General features: G+C 38.7%; 2 protein-coding genes across 4 annotated transcripts; both read left to right on the top strand.

The window, feature by feature from the left end:
- The first annotated feature begins 3,010 nt into the window (after positions 1-3,010).
- LOC126706628 (pentatricopeptide repeat-containing protein At1g74630) lies at positions 3,011-6,166 on the top strand. 2 transcript variants are annotated; one of them, XM_050406164.1, is made up of 3 exons: positions 3,011-5,150; positions 5,331-5,733; positions 5,777-6,166. In XM_050406164.1, the coding sequence occupies exon 1, from the start codon at positions 3,043-3,045 to the stop codon at positions 4,990-4,992; it is 1,950 nt and encodes a 649-aa protein (XP_050262121.1). In that variant the 5' UTR covers positions 3,011-3,042; the 3' UTR covers positions 4,993-5,150; positions 5,331-5,733; positions 5,777-6,166. The 2 variants fall into 2 exon arrangements, with proteins under 2 accessions (XP_050262121.1, XP_050262120.1); XM_050406163.1 differs by having other exon boundaries at positions 3,011-5,186.
- Positions 6,167-18,961: 12,795 nt separating this feature from the next.
- On the top strand, positions 18,962-21,820 carry LOC126706148 (pentatricopeptide repeat-containing protein At5g18390, mitochondrial). Of its 2 annotated transcripts, none has more exons than XM_050405449.1 (2): positions 18,962-20,530; positions 21,487-21,820. In XM_050405449.1, the coding sequence occupies exon 1, from the start codon at positions 19,012-19,014 to the stop codon at positions 20,455-20,457; it is 1,446 nt and encodes a 481-aa protein (XP_050261406.1). In that variant the 5' UTR covers positions 18,962-19,011; the 3' UTR covers positions 20,458-20,530; positions 21,487-21,820. The 2 variants fall into 2 exon arrangements, with proteins under 2 accessions (XP_050261406.1, XP_050261405.1); XM_050405448.1 differs by lacking the exon at positions 21,487-21,820 and adding an exon at positions 20,754-21,009.
- The last annotated feature ends 2,017 nt before the right edge of the window (positions 21,821-23,837 follow it).

Below are 23,837 nucleotides of genomic sequence, written 5' to 3'. Positions count from 1 at the left end.
AGATAAGTTCTCCAGTATCATTCTTGCTTTAGTATCTAAATAGGCAAAATTTTTGGAATAAAAATACTTAAAACAATTTAAAAAAAAAAAAAATTAAACGTAAAACAATGCTAGCATATTATTAAAATACCTAAAATATAGGAATTTTTTTTTTTTTTTTTTTTTGCTTGAGGTTACAAAAAAATAGGAAACCAAAGTTAAAGGACTCACCACCCTCAAAAAAAAAAAAAAAAAAAGTTGATGCAAATTTAATAATTGAGGACACATAACACTTGATGCAAATTCAAAAGACATGGTTTGTTAGGAGTCTTTTTGTCTTTTGGTAAATTATTTTGGATCAGATTAAATTTTACCAATTTTTAAAATTTTAAAATTTAAAATGAAGTAACATTTTAAACTATCAAATATAAGATATATTTAAGGGTGTAAGTTTTTATCCCGAAAAGTTAGTCTATTATCCTTTGGGTTTGTCTTATTATTAAATCACTCTTTCAATTAAATAAATGTATTTTTAAAATTATACAAAATTAAACCATCCAAAAAGGAAAAAAAAAAAAAAAACTCCTTATTCCTCTCATCCAATTAAAAAGCAACATCAAGATTAATTTAGGTTTCAATTTAAACATTTTGACTACAGTACATTTAAAAACCCTAGCAATTTTTTTAACATCAAGGGAAATACATCAAACATTAGCATACAAAATACTGCTTGACATGGAACCTAAGTCCAAATAAGTAACATACAAACAAAGATGCTTGTTTTGCCAATTCGATCCCTTTGTTCCCCTATTAGATAAGAAGGGATACAAAAAAGCTTGATACATTATTCTTCTATATTTTTCAAAGTGTTTCACCGCCACCTTGTGTGTGTCCATCTTGGTCTTGTATGCTTTGCATGGAGTCAGATTGGCTACCTCTTTGCTCATGAATATAATACCATTCCTTCTCATGTCAAAAAGCCAGGTAGATAGAACCCTAAAAAATAACAATAAAGTAGTAGTCTTCCTTTGTACTTTTCATTTCTTTGACATCTCATGAAAATATTGCAGCCGCCTCTGTTACTTCTACATTAAAATGAAACATCAAAATATTTGCCTTTCTTATACTTTGAAGCTTCGATTAAGAATAAATTTTTTCACAAAATAGTTTTAAAAAAGTATCATTCTCTTTTGAAAGGCACCTAATGGCCCTTTCTTCCTAATTCATATCCAAATTTAACATCAAAATAATGTCTGCAACCACTTCAGTAAGTCAATTATACACCAAACTAAATGATTAATAAAATCTATTGGGTTTTGTATAATTGGTTGTGCCCCTAATACTTACGGATTATAGTACAAAAAACAAAACGAAAAAACAATAAAGGAGTACCATACAATACAATACTGTTACTGTTAAATCTGCACCTACAATAAGACGATGACCTTAATTGCACAATATTTAAACAAATCCTTTAAAGGTTTTTTTTTTTTTTTTTTGGTTGAGAATCATCTTTTAAAGTTAAGTCCCACATTCTTTTTGGCTAAATCATGAATAAATGACACACACTTTAAACATTGAATTTTAAGATGACTCGTTTAGATTTGAAGAGGTTAATGGACAAACTACACAAAAGATAAGTATTAAAAGGGTGGACATAAAGTGTAAACTATTTTATGCTTGAAATTTCAATTTTTGATGGGAAGGATTCTTCTCTACTTTATACTGTGAAATGTGAAAGAAAGGGTTTTGTTTTTTTTTTTTTTTTTTCTTTTTCTTTTTCTTCAACAACGGTATAATAAAGCTTTTAAATTTTTAAAATTTTCAAATTGAACATACTATTGAAGGGGGAAACAAAGGTGTTGTGAATTTTCATGACCATGGCAGTGCCTCGCTTGGACTTCTTTCCTCTAGAGCTGTTGGCTACTGAGGCGTCAATGGAGCCAACAAAGACACTAGAGCTTGGTACACTGGTATGAAATCCTGATCAACTTCGTCAATTCCTGTTTCAGAAAGCTTGTGTTTTCAAAGTTGTAAGTAAAAAATAAAAATAAAAAACGAAAAAACCTAAACAATGGGAGACATAGTAGAAAAGGATTCACCATTGGCTGTGTGTATTTGGAAACCGTTTGTGTAACCAAAATTGTAATGTTAGCCTTTTTTTTTTTTTTTGTGGTGAAGTAATGTTAGCCTTTTTGTAACAGTAAAACAACTGAAAAAATATATTTTTTTAGGGGAAGAAGATAAGAGAAGAGGCAATATTGGATTCCTTTGCCGCTAGAAAATAGGAGAGAGAAATTGTAAAATGAAACAACCACTTCAAATAATAAATTTAAACATGAGGAATTTAAAAGAGATCAGAAAGTGCCTAGTTTTAAGGAATATGGATAACATGAGAGAGAGGGAAAATGCACTGAAAACAAAAAAGGGATTGAGTTTGTTGTTGTGAAATCTTAAAAATGCATTGAAAACAAAACAAGGATTGAGTTTGTTTGCGGTGAAAATCTTAAACATGCACTAAAGACAAAAAAGGGATTGAGTTCTTTTTTGATAGGAAGGGATTGAGTTTGTTATAAAAACTTGAGGCCATTTCATTTTGGCAATTAGGTAAAAAAAAAAAAAAAAAGAGTACGTTGGAAAAAAAAAAGCTTTTTTAAGAAAAAAAATTTAAGACAAAGTTGTAATAATTATTAACAACTACCGTTAGAGAAAAATGCAGAGGGGGGAGGAAAAACTGTTTTTTTATTTAAATTTAGCAAAAATTTAAGAATTTTTAAATTACTAATTTTACAAGTCTATCCCTATTGTTTAGGTTTAGTGGAGTAGTGGCTTCTAAAAAAAAAAAAGTTTAGTGGATTAGAGGATGTGAAGTTATTTTGTAGTGGGCTATTTAGAAGTTAGAAATGCAATTTTACTGGATTGTCCTCCAAATTTGTCCAGGTGTAGGGGTATTTTAGAATAAAAAGAAATCTGGTTCAAACCGGTGTAACCCCTACCCAGATATAGATGGATAAATAGATAGCCAGATATAGACATGAATAAAATAAAACAAAATGAAGCAAAATGAAGAAGAGCACAGCCACAGTCTCAGTCACAGAGCAGCTCTGCCTTTCTCTGTTACACAAGTGCAAGACTCTCAAAACCGTGAAGCAAGTCCACGCCATTACGTGCAAGACAGGCCTCGACACCGATCGCGTAGTAGCCGGGAAGCTCCTCCTCAATTGTGCTGTTTCAATATCCGATGCACTTGACTACGCTCGCCGTCTCTTCCATCACTTCCCAGACCCAGATGTTTTCATGTACAACACTATCATCAGAGGCTTCGCTGAATCCGATAACCCACGGAATTCTCTTGTTGCATTCGTCGAAATGCGTAGAAGAGCATGTGTTTTGGATAGCTTCTCTTTTGCGTTTGTGCTTAAAGGGGCGGCCAATTGTGGGTGTTTGAGAGGTGGGGTTCAGTTGCATTGTGATGCTATGAGGCATGGCCTAAATACCCATCTTTTTGTTGCGACGACTCTTGTGAGTATGTATGCAGAATGTGGGTGTGTGAGTTCTGCACGGACGGTGTTTGAGGAAATGTCTGAACCAAATGTTGTGGCTTGGAATGCGGTGCTTACTGCGTGTTTTAGATGTGGGGATGTAAAGGGTTCAGAGGAAATGTTTGATAGGATGCCGATTAGGAATTTGACGTCGTGGAATGTCATGCTTGCTGGGTACATTAAAGCAGGTGAGCTTGAGCTGGCTAAGGAGGTGTTCTTAGAGATGCCTGTGAAAGATGATGTTTCTTGGAGTAGTATGATTGCTGGGTTTGCTCAAAATGGTTGTTTTGATGAGGCATTTGGGTTTTTCAGGAAATTGTTATGGGTGGGAATGAGACCAAATGAGGTGAGCTTGACAGGGGTTCTATCGGCTTGTGCTCAGGCTGGGGCGTTTGAGTTTGGAAAGATTTTACAAGGGTTCCTGGAGAAAGCTGGATTTCTTTGGATGATTTCAGTGAATAATGCACTCATGGACACATATTGTAAGTGTGGGAACGTGGGCATGGCTCGATTGGTCTTTGAGCGAATGCCGGAAAATAAAAGCATTGTTTCTTGGACAACAATGATAGCAGGACTTGCAATGCATGGTAATGGAGAAGAAGCAATACAGCTTTTCCATGATATGGAAGCATCTGGAATTAGGCCTGATGGGGTCACCTTTATTTCTATATTATATGCTTGCAGTCATGCTGGTCTAATTGAACAAGGCTGTAAATATTTTTCTAAGATGAAAGATGTATATGGCATAGAACCAGTGATTGAGCATTATGGTTGTATGGTTGATCTATATGGTCGAGCCGGTAAGTTGCAGAAGGCCTATGATTTTGTTTGTCAAATGCCAATTTCACCAACTGCTATTATTTGGCGGACTCTTCTTGGGGCTTGTAGCATTCATGGTAATGTCAAGTTGGGAGAGCAAGTGAAGGAAAGGCTTTCTGAACTTGAACCCAGCGATTCTGGCGACCATGTTCTTTTGTCAAATATTTATGCCATAGCGGGGAAATGGAAAGATGTTGCCACAGTAAGAAGATCAATGACTGACCAGAAGATCAAGAAAACTCCTGGTTGGAGCATGATTGAAGTTGACAAGATCATGTATACTTTTGTGGCGGGTGGAAAACTGGACAAGATTACGGAAGAGGCCTATGAAAAATTAAGGGAGATAACCTCAAAGCTTAGGATTGAAGGAGGTTACGTTCCAGAGGTTGGGAGTGTTTTGCATGACATAGAAGAGGAAGAAAAGGAAGATTCAGTGTCTAGGCATAGTGAGAAGCTTGCTTTAGCTTTTGGTATGGCAAGATTATGTGAGGGAAGGGTTATAAGAATAGTGAAGAATTTGAGGGTATGCAGGGACTGCCATACAGTGATGAAGCTGATCTCTAGAGTCTATAGATTGGAAATTTTGGTGAGAGATAGAAGTCGCTTCCACTCTTTCAAAGATGGCTCTTGTTCATGCAGAGACTACTGGTAAGTTGCGACTGGAAGATTTCCAGAGGGATATATCTTGCATATTGAGAAAAACAATTGAATCAATGTCCGCCTAGGATTAAGCCAACTCTCGGATCCAAAAATATTGAAAAAGAAGAAAGAACCGAGAAAGAGATATTGAGCAAGAAGGCGACGATGAAGGTCTGAAGAAGAAGCCAGCAAAATATTTGTCTAAAGGTTTTTCTTTCTTGATATCTGGTTGGGCCTAATAATGTTTAGGCTTTAGGGTGGTCAAATTTGATTTGGTTTTATTATTTTTTTCAAGGGTAGAAAATTCATAAAATTTTAAGTATGTTATGTATAAATTATTTTTTTTTCCAGGTCAGGGTGGGCCTAAGAGTCGAGATTATAGCAGCAATGGTGGGAAATAGGTGTTGAGTTTGAGATTGTAGTGGCCCAACGTGTAGTGCAATTCTTGTCTGCGATTGGCCTACAAGATGTTTAAGAAGGGAGTGCAGGCTGGTTCTGAAACGAACTACAATGGCGAAGATCTTTGGGTTTGGCAATGGGGCATCGTGCTGAAGTATTGATGGATTGTTACTTGTTAAAGAGTGGAAGTGTCAGTCGTGCCTGAAGCTGTGTGACAAGGCTGCTATAACATTGGTCAATATGCTATTAAGGAAGATCGTCGTGGGGTTTTGCTAGAAGAATGACCTGATTTTATTCTCATCATCCTAACCTAGGAAATACCTTCTAAATTGCCTATTTTCTCTACGACAAAAAGGTCACAACAATCCCATCAAAAAAAAAAAAAAAAAAAAAAAAAGGTCACAACAAACACATTAATGCAAAACATATATCATTACTAGAAACATTTTGTCAACCTACAAACCTTTTTCCCTGCATGGTTTTGAAGCTTCGTATCAGATTAGGATTACGTGCAATGCCCTAAACACTTTGTGCAATTGCCCCCTCTCCGCTGACAAAATTTTTTTACCACTTTCACTTTTTAAATGTTTTTTCACTTTATTTATTCAATGTAACCATATCATAGATATCAAGTGCCCACATATAGAGTCAAAAGAGATATGGAGTTTGAAGGGAAGGAGGATTTTCCTGGGAGCTCAAGAGATGGAATCGATCGGGCCTAACCTCGTCTGCGTATCTCACACTCTTAAAACATCTCTTTTATTTCATATTTCATTTGAGATTGAAAGTTACTTTTTTCGATTCTCTATCTCAACCATTGAGAGCTATTACATTAGGTGTAATGCTCACTTGATCTCAATCCCTTCATATAAATCTTAGCATTTTATGGTGTTAGAAAAATTTCAGTACAGAAAGAATTTGAGTGATGAGAAACATGCAATTACATAATGTTACAAAATTACCACATGATTCCTTTGGTTATTAGTATTATTTAAAAAAAGACTAAGGGAATCAAGTATATTGCATATGCTTTTTGCTTCACACCATTTTAGGTAAAATTTGCTACTCTTTCTACCATTTCTACGTTAGATTGATGCACAGATTTTGGGAACATAGAAAAATTTTGGAATGTCTTCCAATAATTCCTACATGTCCATATGAAAAGCATCAAATTGTACTGGAGGTGAATTCCATCTGAAGTGCTTTTGGACCTGATCCACAAAGAATTGAAACTTTGGAAGATTTTTTAGTAATCCTTTGTCTGAAACATTTCTAGGAGAATATTGCCGGGGACCATTTTTCAAATTTGACTTTCTTAAGCTGTGAGCAATGGAATGACCCGACATTCATATTAAGAGTGATGCTGAGCTTGGGAATACTATAGAATTTACTATACAAAGCTTATAATCTAGTGTCACTAATCATTAAAAATAAATTCAAATATTCATTTATTAGGTGGTTAAATCCATATCAATCACATTCATTATCACATCAGTTTATAAGTTTTATATAGTCAAATTTGTAACAATTTTAATATTTTCCTTCATATTAATTATCTTTTCAATTATAGACTTTCTTGTGTTAGAAACAAAATTTAATTACTTTCTAGAGAAACCCAATATGCTGGGATTAAGAAAACAAAAATGTTAAATGAAGCACATAGTTATTTAGATACCAGAGCATGATGCCATTTCAATGTGGGTAAGGTAAAAGTCGAAATATATATTTTTACCTTAAGTAAGTTGTGATGTAATTGGGTGATTTTAGGGGTAGCTTGATGCATTTGGGGGCCTAAGGTGAAACCTGATTATCTTGTTTTTGATGCAAAATTATTACTAATTAACATGAACCACGTAGAATTTTTTCTTATTTTAGAAAGTTTATAGACACAAAAAATTTGACAAAACTTTTCACACTTGTTGATGTGATAAATTAATAGTGATAAGTAAAAAAATAATCTTAGTAGTGGACCTAGATGAGAATTAGTAAAAGTTTGCTAAATTAACTATTGTGAAAAATGTTGTGATTTTTTATTTTTGTGTGTTTTTTCCTTTTTTTTTTTTTTTGAAGAAGTGCAACATTCACAATATTTTTCATAACAAATGTTAGGTGGTAAGTTGCTTTTTGTTTTCTAATTGAACCCACCACTATAATTATTATTTTTGCCATTAATAATAGGCTATAACAATCTGCTACATAGGATTTATTGCAAAAGTGTTGTGAAAAATGTTGTGGGCGTAACATTTCTCTCTATTTTTTTGTTTGTTTTTCATTTGATAAAAAAATATTATTTTATTTATTAGTTATAAATAACTTTATTGATTAAAATTTTGGTTTTTTTTTTTTTTTTTTTTTTACTTGGAGCCTTAAGCAACCTCATCAATTACATACAGCATTCAGCCGGCACGGGGTGACTTTACTGAGTCAGAAGCAAAATTTATTAACTTTCTGCTGGAATAAAAATTATTAAGAAAACAAATGATAAATGAAGCACAGAGTTATCAAGACACTAGAGTAGGTGCCTTTTCAATGTGGGTATAAGGTAGAAGTCGAAATATATTAAGTTGTGATACAATTGGGTGAAATTATCAACTTTTATGTCTTTTTTTTTTTTTTTTTTTTTTGGTAGAAAGGAAACTTCATTAAAGAAAAACTAACCTGCAGGACAAACCCTGCTTGTACAAATACCGAGGCTATCAGCCTCAACAAAACATAAAACGTCCACAGGTGGACTTGAATACACAGTAAAGTCCATAGCTTGCACACAGCCAATATTAGCTAGCCTATCTGCACACCCATTGGCTTCGCGAAAAATGTGCTTGATCCGACAGTGGGGTAATTGAAGCATCAACTGTCTGCAGTCCTCAAAGAGAGGGGAGATGACAGTATTAGCATAACTAGGATTGTTAAAAGCATCTACAAGAGATTTAGCATCCAACTCCACAATGATCTTGGGGGAATTTAGTTGTTGGCATAAGAGAAGGCCATCCCTAAGAGCCCAAAGCTCGGCCAAAAAACTGCTAGCTTTCCCTAATCTCCTAGAGAAGCCGATAACCCAGTTGCCATTCTCATCCCTTACAACACCTCCACCCCCGGCTAAACCCAGCACACCATTTGCAGCCCCATCCGTGTTGAGCTTCAGCCACCCCATATCAGGTTTCCCCCAGCAAATTTTTTTAACAACCCCTTGTCTGCGATGCTTCCATCTTCCTGCACAGTGGACAAATTCGTTGGACTGCATAATGATCTCCTACACAATGTTTGGGTTAATGCCTTTGTTTTTGAAAACCAACAGGTTCCTTTGCTTCCAGATAATCCAAATGGCAAATAGGAAAATGGAATTCCAAGGTAGCAGGTCTGCCATGTAGCTGGTCTTGTCATGGCAGTTAGAAAGAAGCCATTCCCTGGTAGATTGAGTGAAGAAGGAGGGGTTGAGAGCTTGTCGATGCAGCTGAGCCCATATAGGTTTGATGCAGATGCAGTCACGGAGAGCATGAGAAATGGATTCAGCTTCCAAATGACACAAGGGGCATGTAGGATCCAGATTAATCCCTCTACCCAAAAGACACTCCTTTACTCCGATGCTACCATGTATACATTTCCACACAAACATTTGGATTCTAGGGAGGGTGTTAAGCTTCCATATCCATTTTCCATCAAACTTTTCAGTCTTTAGGGGGTCGACTGCAAAGCAGTAAGCACTCTTTAAATCAAAAGTGCCCTTTGGTGAGGGACTCTAGGCTATTTTATCAATTCCTCTAGTGAGAATAGGAGTTGGTATAGCTTGAATCTCAGCTTTTAAGTTATCAGGAAGATCAAAGGGGATTACTGACCAATCCCAGCCATACGGGGCAGCCACATCCTTGATTCTGAGATTCACTATGTCACGGGGGAGGGGGCCATGAATGAGGTGTCTAATTGGGCCACTGTTTAACCAACGATCCGACCAGAAATTTAGGCTACTGTCATGCCCAGGGATCCACTTCACTCCATTTTGGAACACTTCTTCTCCTTTTATCATACTTCTCCATGTGGGAGAACAAGGCAGCCTCGAATCCTTCCTGGACTCCACTCTCAATCTAGTGCAGTATTTCAATCTAAGAACCTTTGCCCATTGAGAGTCACTCTCCGTATGAAAACGCCAGTTAAGTTTAGCCAAAAGAGCTGTGTTTCTACCTTTGGCTGATTACAAACCAAGCCCTCCAAACTCCTTTGGCTTGGTAACCTTATGCCAATTTACCCAGTGCATCTTTCTTGTGCTTTCCGTGGAACCCCACAAGAAGTTCCTATTAACCCTATCTATCCCTTCAAGAATCTTATTAGGCAGGAGCACATTTTGCATGACATGAGCTGGAATAGTGGAAGAGGAGGATTGGATTAGAACAAGTCTTCCCGCCATCGAGAGAAGATTTGCTTTCCATCCTGCAAGCTTCTTCTTCACTCTATCAAGCACAAACCCAAAATCTTGCCTACGAGAACCTGGGTGCTTTAGAGGAAAACCTAGGTATTTGCCTAGGTTGGAGGTTGCATGAAAACCCAGCTGATCAGCAAGCACCTCTCTTTGATCCGGATCAATATTGGGAGAAAAATACACCCGAGATTTTTCTGCACTAATAGTCTGACCCGAACTAGCACAAAAATCTTCAAGCACACCCTTAATGGTGGCACAATTTTCTGGGTCAGCCCTGGCAAAAAGGATAAGATTATCTGCGAAGAAGAGGTGAGAAAAAGCTAGCCCACTTCTAGAGGCCTTAACTGGAACCCAAAGCTTGGAATTGCATTTATCCTCAATTAGAGCTCCTAAAAACTCCATGCAAAGAATAAATAAGTACGGGGAGAGAGGATCGCCTTGCCTAATGCCTCTTGAAGGACAAAAGGACTCAAGTTTACCTCCGTTAAACAATAAGTGGACACAGAAGAGATGCAGCTCATGATGAGGTCAGAGAGATTGGGAGGGAAGTTAAATCTAGTCAACATGTCCCTAATAAACCCCCACTTAAGTTTGTCATACGCCTTTTCAAGGTCGATTTTAATAGCCATATACCCCTTCTTCCCCTTGACTCTACCAATGGAATGAATAAGCTCTTGAATTATGATAGTGTTATCCACACCTCTTCTACCAGGGACAAAAGCAGCTTGATAAGGAGAAACCAGATTCTCTAGGTGTGGCCTTAACCTAGCCACAATGACTTTAGTGATAATCTTGTAAACGGTGTTACAAAGACTAATTGGTCTATAATTTCCCAAGACCTCAGGCCCTTGGATTTTAGGAATGAGTACAATATGGGTTTCATTGAGGTATTGAGGCACTCTCTTATTCTCAAAAGCTTTCATGACCTCCTCCACTACTGAATCTCCAACAGTAAGCCAGAATCTTTGAAAAAACCCGGCATGTAACCCATCTGGGCCAGGAGCTTTGTAAGCTTTCATGGACCAGAGGGCATCCTTAATCTCCTCCTTGGTGACCGACAAACCTAAACCTCTCTTATCCTCATCAGATAGTTGGGCTTGCCACTGGAGGTTTAGAATAGGGTTTCGATGGACCATTCTCTGCGAGGTAGTATACAGAGAAATAAACCCATTTCTAAAATAGTCCATGACAGCCTCTGCCTCCGTAATCCACTCCCCCACCTCATTTTTAATCGAGGCAATGTGGTTCCTTTTCCTTCTAGCTAAGGCTGAGACATGATAGAAAGAAGTATTTCGGTCCCCTTGAATCATCCAATTAATCCTTGATTTAAGAGCCCACAAGTCTCTCTCTTGGTCTAGAATAATTTCGAGCTCCCTATGAAGCTGGATCTCAAAGTTGATTAGAGAATTACTGGGGCTGAGAGCTATGGCGCGTTGAACACCATAAATTCTCGCCAAGATTCTCCTCTTTTTGCTATGGATATTCCCAAAATGGTTCTTATTCCAAGAGGTTGCTTCGTTAGTAAAACGGGTGATGGATTCCTTTAGATTCCTAGTGTTGGTCCAAGCATGTGAAACAATACCAGGAAAAGACAAATCAGAGAGCCAGAAGCTTTGGAATCTAAAAGGCCGATTGAGTAAGACAGACCTTGTAGGCTGAGTTTCCATGAGGATAGGACAATGGTCCGAGTGGCATCTAGGAAGATGAGAGACTTTAGCCTCAGGGTACGATAAGCACCAATCAGGGTTTGCGAAGAAGCGATCAATTCTTTCAAGAATTAAGTTGTTGATATCCCTTTTATTGGTCCAGGTGTACCTTGGACCAGAGAATCCCATATCAAGCATATTACACCTATCTAGACAGTCCTTAAATAGAAGAGACCGGTTAATGTTAACCCCTCTGCCCCCAAACTTATCCTCCTCTAAAAGAGGTTCATTGAAATCTCCTGCCATGATCCATGGCTTATTATGTAAATCAGCAACTTTTATTAGATTATCCCACAAGACATATCTCTCTGCACTCCTAGGACTAGCATAGATAGCAGACAATAACCAAGCAAAATCAGAGGACCGTACCTTGACGTCTACATGGATTTCTTGCTTAGTGATGGCAAGAACATTGATCTCCACTCTGTCTGAATTCCATAAAAGCTAGATTCCACCAGTGAAGCCAATAGCATTCGAACGAATTGCGCCATCAAATGGAAGTCTATCTGTGATTTCCTTTGCGCGGTCTCCACCAACTCTAGTTTCTGTGACCACAAAAACCGCAGGATCATGAATCCTCACTAAATCATGCATGTGACTCTGAAAATTGGGCTTCAGAGCGCCCCTACAATTCCAAGCGATGATATTCATAACTAACTGATGGATGAGTAGAGCACACGTGTCAAGCGACGGCCTAATCCCCGTTTTCCACCTCAAACTCCATTTTATCATCATCAACGTCACGCCGGTTTGACCCATTCTCAGCCAGATTATCAGAACGAACTTGAAAACACCCATCTCCATCCCCCGAGTTGTTGAGTGTAGTCCGATCCTCGACGGCTTTGGAACCAAAACCCAATCTTGATCCGTGAGTGGTAGGAGGCTTAGCTCGGTGCTCTTCTTCATGCGTGGGAGGATAAGCTTCTGCATCTTCGACAGTAGGCGATTGGACCGATCCAAACTTCTGGAAGCTTCCACACCTTCATCCCGAAGATCCCTGGGACTTTGACTGACCTCCCCATTAGACGTATTACCCATCTCGGGTTTGGCAAGGGCCATGAAATTGAAGGTGTGCTGATCCTCAAGACCATGATTGGAAGAAGACGGAGGTTCTGCAGTAAACTTATTTGGCTGAATTTGGAGAGCAGCGGCACTAAATGGAGTACCACAAATACCCAAACCCCTGGCCATTGACTTCATACTCTTCACAGAGGTCTTGGGCTTAGTCTTTGGGCGTAACTGGGCTTGTGAGCCTTGTCTTGGGTTGGACAGCTTGTCAAAGCCCGCGTCATTAACATCCTGAACTGCATTAGTGGGCCGAGTGGAGCTAAAAACTGCAAAAGCTCCTGATGAAGGCCCAAAGCTTGATGTGGCAACTCGCCCAACAGCATTACGCATGGGAGGGGGGTACCATTCTGCGTTGATCTTGTGGTCCCTTCAGCTGAGGTACTTTTCTTTGTCACTTTCTGCCCAGGCCTCCTCCTGGCCACTACCATCCAAGGGCCATATTGGTCCTTTGTCTCATCCGTTCCACTACCATTCGGCATGGCTTGCATGCCACCAGCTAACACATCTTCACGCACATCTCGTGAATTTTCCACCTGTCCTGCATGATGTTTCTCCGTCGTAACCTCCGGCTGCTCCTCCTTGCGAATTGTGTAAGGACAAGCTTCTTTACGATGACCAACACGTCCACAAGAGAAGCAGAGTTTTTGAATTCCTTCGTAGACCACAGCCTGCTCAAACCGCCCTATGAGAATGGTGTTAATCAGAGGTTTGTTGATGTCGATTTGCACACAAAGTCTGGCATATTTACCCCGCGCCTCCGTAGCCGTGTGGGTGTCAATCCTTAAAACTTTTCCAATAGCCTCACCAAGCTGCTTGAGAACTTCTGCTTCGTAGAATTCTATGGGAAGCCTATTCAGTCTAATCCAAACAGCAACCATAGAAACATTCGCTGAGTCGGGCGTAAAGAAAGGCTCCCATGGTCTAATGGATAAAAAATGATCTCCGACAAACCATGGGCCTCTTTTCAGAACAACATCAAGATCCTCCTTAGAATAGAAACGAGCTAAGAAAAAGTCATTCCCTAAATCGACACAGTCTAACCTCCCTGTGGGTTTCCAAAGTTGGTTCAGCTTGTTTTGCATGAAGTTGAAGCCCACGGTTCTTCCCACCAACTTTACAATGATAGCTTTCGACCAAGGCTCTCTGATACGGAGCTTAGTTTCTCTAGAAAGCTTGACAGCTACAAGACCCTCTCGGAGCTCAGCAGTAGAGACCTCATCATCCGATTCAACATCCGAGTCCATGAGGTTGGGAAATTCAAAAGCTTGGGCGTAAGCCCCTAGAATTTCCCCTATCAGCATATCCTTAAAGGAGCTTTTAGATCGACTCCAAACATCTTGACTGTCCCGGGGTAGAGAGCCCTCACAAGAGCCTTCCTTGAATTCAGTGTGATGAAAATCCTTTACTTTTTTGTTACTTCGGGCAAGCTCTGCCTCCTCTTCTTTGGAGAGAGAGCGTTGTTTCAGAGCCATTGGAGTCTAGTATCAACTTTTATGTCGTTAACAGTGAAAGATGGCCAAAATTCTGCATTAAAGTCAATCAAGGCAAGTATCCCAGCCTTGTAAAGGCCTAAGGGGTTAATGGCCAAAAGAAATTCAACCCCAAGAAAAAAACACCCCAAATTTCCACTATAATCTTCACTGTTTTAGCATTACCAATCGTTGGGTCCATTATAAAATAACCCCTTGATGCTGCTACTCTGCTAGGCATGATCCCAACATATTCTGGATTTCAAACTAATATTTTTGTATTTGCATGTTTTTTTTTGGCTTATTTTCTTTTTGAGAATCAACACCCAGTGGGTTTATTTATTAAGTTGGAAAATCTTCAACAATATAATTTAAAATGTTTGGTGGAACATCCTCCATCCAAACTTGTAAAGGAAAGGAAAAACTAGCTCCCCTTATTAAGGCATATGCAACATTGTTACCTTGCCTTTTAGTATGGGAGAAAGAGAAGGTACTCAAAGAATCCGCTATAAAAGAACCCGCTATAGACATGAAATCTTTAACTAAGTGACCAACTAGTGCAAGAGCTAAGTCCCTCATAGACAAAGCTTTTATCACACCTGCAGCATCGCCTTCAAAAATAACACGTTGAAAACCAAGCTCCACTGCAAACACAGCAGCTCTTCTTGCTGCCACCATTTCCAGTATTTCCACCGATGAAGGAAGGGCAATTTTCTCAGATAATGCTGCCATGACTTCCCCATTTTCATTTTGGATAACAATACCGACTCCTGCTTCTCCAGAATCAGCAAAAACTGCACCATCAAAGTTTGCTTTCATCTCACCTGGGGCTGGGGGCTTCCATCTAGTAGGGACTGGCTTCGGTTTTGGACCACGAATAAGGAGTTTCTACTGAACTTGGACAGCAATGTAGAAGCCGATTCAAAGACCTTATGGATGGGCAAACTCTGCTCATTACATCTTAATTTATTTCTCCGAAACCACACAGAACAAGCCACCATTGCAAACACATCTAGTCTAGCCGATTCCTTTCGGATAACACTCACCTAGTAAAAAACTGATCTCAGTTGAGGATACCGACTTTGGAGCCATGAAAATTTTGGTAACCACACAGAATTAAGGGCTTCACAACTCCAAAGGGCATGGAAAGAATCCCCAGGGGCTATATGACATTCATTGCATAACGAGTTATCTAACACTTTTCTTTTCTGCAAACTTACTTTTGTGGGTAGGGCATCAGAACAAGCACACCACAGGAAAATTTTCACCTTATTTGGAACTCAAGTTTCCAAATACTCCCTAAGCAAAAACTGCACCATCAAAGTTTGCTTTCATCTCACCTGGGGCTGGGGGCTTCCATCTAGTAGGGACTGGCTTCGGTTTTGGACCACGAATAAGGAGTTTCTACTGAACTTGGACAGCAATGTAGAAGCCGATTCAAAGACATTATGGATGGGCAAACTCTGCTCATTACATCTTAATTTATTTCTCCGAAACCACACAGAACAAGCCACCATTGCAAACACATCTAGTCTAGCCGATTCCTTTCGGATAACACTCACCTAGTAAGAAACTGATCTCAGTTGAGGATACCGACTTTGGAGCCATGAAAATTTTGGTAACCACACAGAATTAAGGGCTTCACAACTCCAAAGGGCATGGAAAGAATCCCCAGGGGCTATATGACATTCATTGCATAACGAGTTATCTAACACTTTTCTTTTCTGCAAACTTACTTTTGTGGGTAGGGCATCAGAACAAGCACACCACAGGAAAATTTTCACCTTATTTGGAACTCAAGTTTCCAAATACTCCCCCAAAAAATTCTGGATGTTTCCACATTAGAAGCCGAGGCCCCCTCACTATTTTCCAGCTCACATAACTCGTTTTCACTAAATACACCCCCGAATTACATCTTGGCCAAATAATACAATCCTCTTGCCGTGACATGCATAATGGAATGCCCATAATCCTCTGAGCCTCAAAGGGAAGAAATAAGGACTCAACTAGATGGTGATTCCAGCCACTTGTATCCGAATCAATCAGCTGAGAAACTATCCATTCTCCGGCCATATCCACCTGTGGAGAAATAATTTTTTATATTCAAATTTTCTCTTTATTAAATTTTGTATAATTTAAGTTTCTTAGTGACTGCAGGCTGCACTTCTATTCATCGTTAGTCACGGTATGCTAATGACTCTATGCTCTGAATTGCTTATGTTTTTTACAATATTCACTGCTTCGTCCCTGTTATAGAGAATTTGGTTTCTCAAATTCTAGATTGTTTCCAATGTGATGGCCATTTTAAGGTAGCATGGTCAGCACTATTTTTATAAGATCTAAAACTTGGCCAAGATGATCTAAAACCATCTTGATAATATCAGAATTGTTGGTGATGTTTAAGTGTTAGTTCTCAAACTCCAACTACTCCTAAACCATATCTCTCTGGCCACTATGCAATGAGAGAAGATGTCTATTATTGTTTCTCTGGCCTCATTACAAAAGGAACAAATACTATCAGCATTCAGCAAGTTACATTCTTTGATTTAGGTTATCTTTTGCGGTCAACAGATTGGACCCATTTCTCCATAGCAAAATCTTTACTCTTTCATGTAACCTCAACTTCCATAGTTTTTCCCTAACACATCATTATTTGCATTGCCTAACTGTTTCTTGGCTCACTCTATAAGCCGATTTGACATAGAAACATCCTTTTGGATCTTTAAACCACACTAGTTTGTCCTTCCTAGGCATTAAAGGAATTGAGATTCTCTTGATAGCCTCAATAGACTCCATATCAAAGAGATCCATCAAGTCGTCTTCTTTCCAATTATGGGTTCTTGGGTTGATGAGGCTTGACACCATTAAAGATTTTAACGCAATTGAGTCATCCTTTGGTATTGGTTTCAAACCATCCATTGAAGGGACCCAAGAATCCATTCCTACATCTATTGAAATCCCATCCCCCACCATGTAACAGACACCTTTGACAACTTCCCTTTTTGCATTCCCAATTGCTTTCCATATAGGTGATATTGACTTAGCAAGATCTCTTCTGAGTCAATCATCTCTAACTTTATACTTGATTCTCAACAACATCATACACAAGCTATCCCTTTGGATGCTACCATCCAGGTGAATATTTCAATTAAGACAGTATTAAAGCCTATTGTTTTTCTTAAGCCAAGACCCCAACCTTCTTTGTAGATATAGTTTATTCTAGGACTTTCAGGCTAAGTTCCTGCCATCAGAGCTTTTTGGATTCCACAAAAACCTTCTCATTAGAGTATCATAGTAGTTACATACCTTTCAAGGGACTTCAAAGGTGGACATGGTGAATTAGAGAAAGGCTTGAACCGCTTACTTGATTATAGTGCATCTTCCTGCCTAAGACAGGCACCCATTTTTTTTTTTTTGATAGGACAGGCACTTGTTTCTCTTCAAAGGTGGACATGGTGAATTAGAGAAAGGCTTGAACCGCTTACTTGATTATAGTGCATCTTCCTGCCTAAGACAGGCACCCATTTTTGTTTTTTGATAGGACAGGCACTTGTTTCTCCAGCTTGTCAATCTTGCCTCTAGCTTTTCATGGAGAAACTTGAAGTCTTGAGTTTTGGCTTTGTCGTGACCAATATGGCATCTTTCTGGACTATTCATTTGTATGATTTGCCTCGTTGCTCTAATTGTTGGTTGCTGTGTGGATTTGGAGAAGAACATTTTAGATATGTTCCTATTTAACCTTTAGCTAAACCAGCCACATTATTTCTCCCTGCATTCATTTATTTGCCTACCCTTTTTTAAAAAAAATGAATAACCCTTCTAAATGCCTTATGTCAAAACACCTCTTGCTATGTGTGTTTGTTAAAAATACTTAGTATCCTCAAAAAAAAAAAACCTCTTGCTACAAATTGAACAAGAGTAAGGAGATATAGATGGGTCCTCTTGGTCTAGATCATTAGTAGATTAAGATCCCCCAATCTTGCCACCACGGTCCATTGATGAGAATTGCAAAGGAAATAGAGGAAACACACTCTGATGATGTCTAGTCCACAAACCTGTCATTAAACCCAAAATTTCCCACGACAAGACAACCCTCGAACCATTCATATCTACAAAATTTTGTCTATTTTAGCATAAGAATCTACTTTCTTTTTTTTCTTTTTCTTTTTTTTTCTTTTTATTTTTTATTTTTTACGTACTCACTTTTTAAAACACCCCACATCAAATTATTTATTTTACACTATATTTTATTAAAATATCAATTTTTCTTGATTTTATTAATTGTTTCTCTTTCTTCACATACAACAACCACCATCCACTCTCTTTCTTCATCCTTAAGAATAAACAACAAAATGCAAAATAAATAATGTCATTGTAAATTTAAACGGTTATATTGGCCAAAATGGCACAATAACACTATTTATTGAAATATATATCAATTTACCACTGTTTTGGAAATATGTAGGGATTTACCACTTTTGGGTACTCAAGTTTGGGGAACTCGAGTTTTCCATGGAATTCGAGTTCCATTGTTTCAGAAATATCTAAAGATCTACCACTTTTTTTAGTACTTGAGTTTGGAGAATTCGAGTTTTCCATGATAGTCGAATTCCATGAACTTGAGTTCCATCAAAAATTTTCTAGCAAATTTGAAGGGTATTCTTTCAAAGAACTCGAGTTCACCCAAAAAGTGAAATCTCTACATATTTCCGAAACAATGGTAGATTGATATATATTTCAGTAAACAGTGATATTTGGCCATTTCGGCCCGATAATAATAGTAAACTTGTAAATTTACATAATTTATATGAATGTAGGTCATTTTTAAGCAAAACTGTGTAATTTTTTTTTAGCAAAAGAAATCTCCAATTTTAACATGGCTTGTGAAGGTCCAATTTTATAGCCATTATTTTGCTTAGCTCACTCGTTCTCACAACAACAAATCACACAACCTCAAATCAACCCCCCCAAAAAATCAAATGCTCTTTCAGTCCACAAAGCTCAAACTCACCCAACTCTCTCTCCTCCTCTACAAAACAAACACACCCAATACCAATACCAAAATCAAAACCCAAACTCTTCCACTCATCCTCTCTTTCTCAAGAACCCTCACCACCGCCACCAATGAATCGCCTAATAAAAACGATGCCGTCTCAAACAACGACCAGTACTTCGCCGCAATCCACCACGTCTCAAACATCGTCCGCCGCGACTTCTACCTGGAGCGAACCCTCAACAAGCTCTCCCTCCGCGTCACCTCCGAGCTCGTCTTCCGCGTCCTCCGCGCCTGCTCCTCCTCCGCCACCGAGTCCCACCGCTTCTTCAACTGGGCCTTAACTCAGCCCAACTACCACCCCACCTCTCTCGAGTTCGAAGAACTCATCAAATCCCTCGCTCGCGCTCGCAAGTTCCAAACCATGTGGGACCTCGTCCACCGCTTCAACAAATCCCAATCCCACTCCTTCTCTCTCTCCCCGGAAACGGTGTCGTACTTGATCGAACAGTACGGCAAGCACGGCCTCATAGACCAAGCCGTCGAAATCTTCAACAAAACCCACAAAACCCTAAACTGTCCACAAACTATTGAAATCCACAACTCCCTTCTCTTCTCTCTCTGCGAAGCGAAACTCTTCCATGCCGCCTACGCCTTAATCCGCCGCATGGTTCGGAAAAACCTCGCCCCGAACAAGCGAACCTACGCCGTCCTCGTCAATGCCTGGTGCTCCGCCGGGAAATTGAGAGAGGCGCAAGACTTTCTCGAGGAAATGAGCCGAAAAGGCCTCAATCCGCCGGTCCGCGGCCGCGATCTCCTCATGGAAGGCCTGTTAAACGCCGGCCATCTCGAGGCAGCCAAGGATATGGCGAGAAAAATGGCGAAACAAGGCTTCGTGCCCGACCTCGAAACTTTTAATTCGTTAATCGAGTCAATTTCCAAGTCTAACGACGAAGAGGTTGAATTTTGTGTTAGTCTTTTCAATTCAGTGTGTAAATTAGGCCTTTCACCGGATATTAATACGTATAAGATTTTGATCCCCGCGGTGTCGAAGGCGGGGATGGTGGATGAGGCGTTTAGGTTGTTGAATGATTCGATTGAGAAAGGGCATAAGCCGTTTCCGAGCTTGTATGCGCCTTTGATAAAGGCAATGTGTAGGAGGGGACAGTTTGATGATGCGTTTTGTTTCTTTAGCGAGATGAAGGTGAAGGGGCACGCCCCGAATAGGCCGGTGTATACCATGTTGATAACAATGTGTGGGAGGGGAGGGAAGTTTGTGGAGGCAGCTAATTATTTGGTGGAAATGACTGAGTTTGGTTTGACGCCGATTTCGCGGTGTTTTGATATGGTTACTGATGGGTTGAAGAATTGTGGGAAGCATGATCTTGCTCGGAGGATTGAGCAGTTGGAAGTTAATATTCGGGGCATCTGATGTACATGTATTATTGATTCAAGGCTTGGCTTAGTGCTTGTTGAAACATGGAATGCTGGCCAAGTCTGGAAATGTAGGTTCAGTAGATGTTAGTTTGATAAATTCTTTTTTTTAAAGCAATTTGCATACATGATAAATCCTTGTAAAAGTTAATTTCTTCAATGAATTTGCTCTATGTTACTAGAAATTTTTATTTTTGTGCATGAAATGATACTCTAGCTTGCCTTTTGTCATTTCTCCAATTTGAGCTTGAGCCTTTAAGTTTATATATCCGCTTGACGGGAGGTTGATTTTAGGCTACAGAATGTGTTTTCGTGGCAAATGAATTTAACACTCTTGACTTGATATGCTTGATCCAACTGTGGGATGCATGAGGGGCAAGCTTGAAGTTTGACATCGAAGGTTGTAATTTCTTTTTCAAAAATCACTGTTTGATTTAATTGAGGCTGAAATAAGTATAACTCTAGTAAGTAATGCTGCAAATGCAGTTCGATGCTTGTTTATGATCTGCTACGCATTTAGTCTTGGTGATATGAAGTTCTTTTTCTTCTCGATATTGCCATACACAAGTAGTTCCAACTTTTAGTTTCATTTTACACTACAGTGGAAAGTATACCTCTCTCTCTCTATTAAAAAAAATTGTTATGGCTGTTTTATTCAAATTTGTCATCTATTTTGTGCTTTGCCTTTTTTTTTTTTAGTAATAAATTAATATTAGTCAGTTTTTCTAGACCAGAATTCTAAGGTCAATGACACTAGATGTATTAATGTCTGCAAGAGTTGTCAGAGTGGCTAGGTTACTTTGAAGTCCAAAGCATTCACTTCTGAAATAATCTGAACTAACCATGCCAAGGAGTTTTGCATCTCTGTCCAATTGCTACATAGATACAAATATTAAAAGAAGAAGAAGAAGATATTGTATTAATGAATTGGAAAAGGGGAAGAGCAAAAAAATGCTTTTGCATTATTTCTTTGTGAAAGTGAATGCTATATCTGTTTCCAGATCATGATAGTCTGTCCCTCTAACAGGGCTAGCTGAAGTAGTATACTCAAATGAACTCACAACAAAGTATCAACTGTAATGGCTTCCATGCACGAGGAGAAAGTTTAAAGTTCAATTTGAAGTATGTGTGAAAGACATTGAAGGCTATATTCCTTTTTCAGAAGTCACTATCTGCCATACACTAGTAGCTCCAACTTATAGTTTCAGTTTACACTACAGTGGAGAGTATACCTCTCTCTCTCAAAAAAAGATGTGATGGCTTTTCTATTTAAATTTGTTATCTATTTTGTGCATTGCCCTTATTTTTTTTTTTAGTAATAAATTGATATGGTCAGTTTTTGTAGACCAGACTTTATGACAGTAGATGACTTAGTTAATGCAAGAGTGGCCAGAGTGGCTAGGTTACTTTGAATACTCCAAAGCATGCACTTCTGAAATAATATGAAGTGTGCCAAGGAGTTCTGCATCTCTGTCCAGTTGCTTGACTTGCTTCATAGATACAAATAGCTAAAGAAGAAGATATTAGAGGTATTAATGAATTGGTAAAAGAGAAGTTACCAAAAAAAGAAAAAAAGATTGATAATAATAAATAAATAAATATAAATCTGTAAGCATTATTTCTTTTAGAAAGTGAATATCTGTTTTTCAGATCAAAATAGTCTGTCCCTCAAATTGGGCTAGCTGAACTAGTATACTAAAATAAACTCACAACAGAATATCAATGGTAAAGACTTCCATGCACTTTGAGTGGATGAACCTAAACAATATGCTCACATAGAAGTGCATGTTATATATGTTTCCCTGTAAGTTTAAAAACAATACTTTGCTTTTATGTAAAAAATAAAACAGAAGAAGTTTAAAAACAATACTAATGTTGTGACCTGAAGAACTGTTCTTTGAAATCTGATTCACAAGGCTTGGTGTCTTGTCACTCGTATTTATGCCAAGGAGTTGACATGTATTTATGTCTCTTTTATATTACAGTCTCTATGTTTTGTGTTAAGAATGTGTTAATGATCTTAGCTGGTTAGTGGATCGCTTTTTTATGTGACTACAGGATAAGTGCTAGCTGTTAGACCTTTTATCATCCGACTTTTGAGAGTTCTTGCAGATTACTACTAATACTAAATTTGATGCATGGTAGATGGCAAAGAGGCTAATGCAAGTTGCAAATGCAGAAGGCCTTCAAGTTAAAAACATTTGGTATACATGCCTTAAGGGAACACAAGTGCTCCGCCTGCTCTCCTCCGATATTTCACAAACAGGAAAAAAAAATTTTGGGGGGGGGGGGGGGGGGTGGGAATGACACTGCGACAGTGGGGATGGTAATCTATCAGTATTCTGTTGAAACTTAATTCACTGGTTAGTAAAGGAGATGAGGGTAGAAAGTTTTTTCAAATTGAATCAAAAACTTTTGAAATTGTCTGAGAAGAATGGGGACATACTTATGGACTTACGTTTTATAGAACAGGGCAAGGTTTATTGTGAAATTTGTAGTTTGGGAAGGAGGGAGCAACCTGGCTTCAGTCAGCTCTCATGAATTTGATTGATTGAACCAGGATCAGAGCTTTCTGAGAAGCCTTAGAGAGACTAGCAGAACTTTGTTGATTCAGAAAGGTCAAAATGAAGAGGGATAATTTATGTGTCAATTTGTAGGAGGCAATACTTGGGGAACGCAGATAATACCAAAAAGGCGGAATTACAAGGAATGGAAAGGTTTCAGCCAAACACATAACAATTTGGTGGTTCTCGAATTTAGAACACAACCTAATACTTTGTTAGGCTTCTTGAACGCCTAAGCCCAAGGAAACCAGAACCAAAAGACCATTTGTTCACATGAAACTGTAAGTTAAACCACAGTTGCCGAACTTGGGATCAGGTGAGGTTTGTACTTCGGACTTCCCTTGGGCTCCACTTTCAAGGCAAAAACAATATGCAATATGGATTTCATTTTGGAAAAAATGGAGTCGTACTGGTTGGCAGGGACTTTATCTTTGGAGGTAGAGGTGCTGTAATTTTCATGATTTCTTATGAAATATGATTCGCAACAGTTGGTGTCCTGTCACTTGTGAATTCAAAAGATTAGAGTCTCTCTAATCCTCCTATGCATTTGTTGTTATTTTCTATCCCAGCAAGTGTAGCTCATCATATCGATGAGTTGCAACATGATTTCTTATGGGGTGCTGTAGGTGATGAGTTTGAGTTTCACTTTGTCAATTGGACTAAAATTTGTGAACCAACGCAGTGTGGAGGGTTGGGCATTAGAAATCTGCTAACTTTTAATCAAGCTCTTTTGGGGAAATGGCTTTGATGGTTTGCTATGGAACGAGAAGCCTTATGGCAAAGCATGCTGGAGAAGAATTATGGTTGTATATGG

The sequence above is a fragment of the Quercus robur genome, chromosome 11, assembly GCF_932294415.1.
Source record: "Quercus robur chromosome 11, dhQueRobu3.1, whole genome shotgun sequence".
NCBI classification, from domain to species: Eukaryota; Viridiplantae; Streptophyta; class Magnoliopsida; order Fagales; family Fagaceae; genus Quercus; species Quercus robur.
The sequence above is the reverse complement of the archived record's forward strand: the minus strand, read 5'-3'. Positions and strand labels throughout refer to the sequence as shown.